The sequence below is a fragment of the Anser brachyrhynchus genome (assembly GCF_964034855.1).
Source record: "Anser brachyrhynchus genome assembly, contig: SCAFFOLD_467, whole genome shotgun sequence".
Taxonomy (NCBI): domain Eukaryota; kingdom Metazoa; phylum Chordata; class Aves; order Anseriformes; family Anatidae; genus Anser; species Anser brachyrhynchus.
Window position 1 is genome coordinate 26,698 of NW_027663741.1, and position 4,522 is coordinate 31,219.

Below are 4,522 nucleotides of genomic sequence, written 5' to 3' on the forward strand. Positions count from 1 at the left end.
CTGTAAGTGGGTCTCACACTCGCTACAAGTCACACACAGTTACTACAAACTGGTTACACACTACAAGTTACGCTACAAGTGGGTCACACATAGTTAATTAGAGTTACACACTTGAGTTACACTACAAGTGGGGCACAGTTACTACAAGTGAGCTATACCCTAACTACAAATGAGTTACAAGTGAGTTACACACAGTACACATGGGTCTCACTACGAGTGGGTCACATACTACAAGTGGGTCTCACACAAGTGAGTCATGGTGTTGCTACAAGTGAGTTACACACACACTACAGGTGGCTCAGACACACTACAAGTGGGTTACACACACCGTTACTAAAGTGGGTCTCACACACACAAGTGAGTTGCACACACACTAAAAGTAGCTCACACACTTACTACAAGTGAGTTACACACACACTACAAGTGGCTCACACTACAAGTGGGTTACACACACCCTTACTAAAGTGGGCCTCACACATACACTGCGAGTTACACACACTAAAAGTGGTTCACAGACGCTACAAGTGAGTTACACACTGCAAGTGGGTCACACTACAAGTGAGTTACACACGCTACAAGTGGGATGCTACAAGTGAGTTACAGACACACTACAAGTGAGTTACACTACAAGTGGGATACACTACAAGTGAGTTGCATAACACTACAGGTTGGTCACATATTACAAGTGGGTCTCACAGTTACTATAGGTGAGCCGCAGACACACTCAGTTACTACAGGTGGGTCACACACACTGCAAGTAGGTCTCACGCACACAGACACTACAAGTAAGTTACACACACCCTTACTAAAGTGGGTCTCACACACACACACTACAAGTGAGTTGCACACACACTAAAAGTGGGTCACACACGAGAAGTGAATTACACGCTACAAGTGGCTCACACAACGAGTGGGTTACACACACCCTTACTAAAGTGGGTCTCACACACACACTACAAGTGAGTTACACGTGCACACTACAAGTGGGTCACACACTTACTAGAAGTGAGTTACACACGCTACAAGTGGCTCACACAACGAGTGGGTTACACACGCCCTTACTAAAATGGGTCTCACACACACACACTACAAGTGAGTTACACACACACTACAAGTGGGTCACACACTTACTACCAAGTGAGTTACATGCACGCTACAAGTGGCTCACACTACGAGTGGGTTACACACGCCCTTACTAAAGTGGGTCTCACACACACACTTTACAAGTGAGTTACACACAAGTTACACACTACAAATGGGACACTTACTACACGTGAGTCACACACACTACAAAAGCGTTACACGCCCCCTTACTACAAGCGAGGAAAAGGGGAAAAAGGGGGGAAAAAGAGGGAAAAGGGGGAAAAAGGGGGAAAAAAAGGGCAGGAAGGACCAAACGAAGCCGCGCGGGCAGCCCCAGACTTTTTTTGGCCCAAATCGGGCCCTAAATGAGCAAAAGGACGGATTTGGCCCCATTTCTCCCCCCGGCTCAGGGCCCGGGACACGAAAAACGCCGATAACGAGGAAAACGGCGCCCGGCCGCGATTTTTGCCCGATTTGTGGAGTTTCGGCGTCCCACGCAGGAACCCCGTGCTGCGCCCTTGGGGGGGGGGGCTCCGAGGGGCTTATTAAAACCCATTTTACCAGAAATAGGGGAATTTGTCCCCAAAATCACGCCGAGAAGTCTTTGGGGCGGCGACGGGGAAGGAAACGGGGGCGCAAGGTTTGGCTTTGATTTTTGGCGGGTTTCGGGGTTTCTTCCCGTTTTTGAGCGGCCGGCGGGGGTTGGTTTGGGTAATTTTGGGGGGGAAGAAGGGATTTTTTTGGGGTTAAACTGCGGCGGTTCGGGAAAAGTTGTAAACACCTCGCGGTTGTGCTGAGGGAAGCGGAGAAACGGGCGGAACAAAATGCGGGATTTCTGCCAAGCGTTTACCATATATGGGATAAAAGCATCCTGCGCCTGAAAACATCAATAAAAAAGAAAACAGCGATTATTAATTTAACCGTTTTTGGATAAATTCGCCTTTAATTCTTTTTTCCCAGAAAAGGAAACAGCAGGTGAGGAGCAAAAAGCGCCGTTTTTTTGTCGGAAGGGGGCTTTTTTGGGGCAGGGAGGGGGATTTTGGGTTCTCCCCCCGTTATTTAGGGCCCCCCATCCCCCCCCCCCATTGGCATCCCACAGACCCCATTTTGGGGCTTTTGGCACCGTTTTGGTGTCCCCCCATTATTTGGGGTCCTCCCTTTTTCGGGGCACTGCTGAATTTGGGGCCCCTCAGCCCCCGTTTTGGGGCTTTTGGCCCCATTTTGGGGTCCCCCCATTATTTGCCCCCCCCCCCCCCGCCAGGTCTCCTGGTTTAGGGCCCCAAATTTGGGGTCCCCTCTCCGGGGGGGGGCCCGCGCCCCGTTTTGGGGCTTTTGCTCTGTTTTGGGGGGTCCCGTTTGGGGGCCCCCGGTGCCCTTTTGGGGGCTCGAGGCTCCATTTTGGGGGCGTTTTGCCCGGTTTGGGGATTCAACGCCGCGCTTTGGGGCACGGCCACCCCGTTTTGGGGCCAGACACCCCGTTTGGGGGCACGGCCACCACATTTTGGGGTTGAACACCCTGTTTTGGGGCCGGACGCCCCATTTTGGGGTACGGCCACCACATTTTGGGGCTGGACACCCCATTTTGGGGCCAGACACCCCGTTTTGGGGCACGGCCACCACATTTTGGGGTTGAACACCCTGTTTTGGGGCCAGACACCCCGCTTTGGGGTATGGCCACCACATTTTGGGGCCGGACACCCCATTTTGGGGCCAGACACCCCGTTTTGGGGCCGGCCGCCCCGTTTTGGGGACTCAGGCGTCCGTTTTGAGGCCGGCGCCGGTCACTGTCCTTTATTGGGGCGCCGCCCCTTCGGCCTCGGCCTCCTTGTCCCCACCGGCCTCCTCCTCCTCCTCCTCCTCTTCATCTTCCTCCTCCTCCTCTTCCTCCTCCTCCTCATCCTCCTCCTCCTCCTCCTCCTCCTCCGTGTCCCCGCCGGCGCCCCCCCGGTTGGTGTTGACGAACAGCTCCGTGTCCCTGCTCCTGGGGGGGGGGGGGAGGGCAGCCCCTTCGTTAATTGCCCCCCTTGTTAATTATCGCCTTCCTTAATTGCCTCCCTTCCTCCTCAATTGCCCCCTGCCCTCCTTAATTGCCCCCCGCCCTCCTTAATTGCCCCCCTTTTCATTAACTGCCCCCCATTAATCCCCCTGCCTGCCCTCAACTCCCCCTCCCAAATTAACCTCCGCGTTAATGACCCGTCTTGAACCCCGACGTTAATTACCCTCTTATTTCCCCCCCAATTAATCTCCCCCATTAATCACCCTCGTTAATTCCCGCTGCTCCCAATTAATCTCCAATTAACCGCCCCCGTTAATCCCATTCCCCCCAATTAATGCCCTCCCCCACTAATTGTTCCCCCTCCATTAACTCCCCCTTCCCCATGCCCCCCACTAATTACTCTCCCCCCATTAATCCCACGCTAATTACTCCCCCCATTAATCCCCTCCTTAATTTCTCCCCAATTAACTCCTCACTAATTACTCTCCCCATTTATCACCCAATTACCCCCCATTAATTCCCCCTCCCGTTAATCCCCCCGCTAATTACCCTCTCATGAACACCTAATAAGCCCCATTAATCACCCCCCACTAATTACCCCCAATTAACCACTCCCAATTAGTTATTCCCCCATTAATTCCCCCTCCCATTAACCCCCCCCACTAATCACCCTCCCACGAACGACCCCCACTAACCCCCCGTTAACTAACCCATCAATCATTTCCCCTTTAATTACCTGCACTAATTACCCCCTGTTAATTAACCCCCACTAATTACCTCCCTAATTACCCCCCCCCACTCACCCCTGCCTCTCGCTCGCCCGCTCCGGGGGGACCCCAAAAGCCTCGGGCCTGGGGGGGAGGGGGGGGTGAGAAAAGGGGGCGGGGTCAGCGCAATGTGGGCGTGGCCTCACCCACGTGGGGGCGTGGCTTTGCCCTTTTAGGGGCGTTCCCCGCAGTGGGGAACCACGCACAGGGGGCGGGGCTCTGCCCGATTCGGGGCGGGGCTTAGCCCGATCGTGGGCGGGGCCTCGCTCCATATAAGGGCAGGCCCCGCCCCCGGAGGGGCAGGGGCGGTACCAGAGGCCCTGGCGCTGCAGGAAGCGGACGTGGGGCGCAGCAGCACCAGCGCCATCTCCGCCTTCACCTTCGCCCCCTCAGCGATGGGGTCCACCAGCAGGAAGTCGCCTGGGGGGGGGGTCACGGGGGGGGGTTACTTGGGGGTCAGGGGGTCACGGGGAGGCCGGGGGGGGGGTCACGGGGGAGGGGGGGGCACCTCTCTTGATCCAGACGTGGTGGCGGAAGCGCGGCGGCATGCTGGCCAGGAAGCGCGTCCCTCGGGGGTCTCCACCTCGTGCAGGTTGTTGCCCGGGGTGCCCAGCACCTTCGGGGGGGGGCGGGGGCACGGGTGGTGGGCACCCCCCCCCCCCAGTGTCACCAACCC

General features: G+C 55.8%; 1 protein-coding gene across 1 annotated transcript in view; it reads right to left on the minus strand.

Moving 5' to 3' along the window:
* Positions 1-1,991: 1,991 nt before the first annotated feature.
* EIF1AD (eukaryotic translation initiation factor 1A domain containing) overlaps positions 1,992-4,522 on the minus strand; it is a gene marked incomplete at its 5' end in the record, with an annotated part of 6,317 nt that continues 3,786 nt past the window's right edge. The window contains 5 exon segments of the mRNA XM_080609046.1: positions 1,992-3,064; positions 3,883-3,930; positions 4,159-4,266; positions 4,355-4,420; positions 4,423-4,462. Of these exon segments, the coding sequence (XP_080465172.1) occupies positions 2,865-3,064; positions 3,883-3,930; positions 4,159-4,266; positions 4,355-4,420; positions 4,423-4,462 (462 nt within the window). The 3' untranslated portion in view covers positions 1,992-2,864.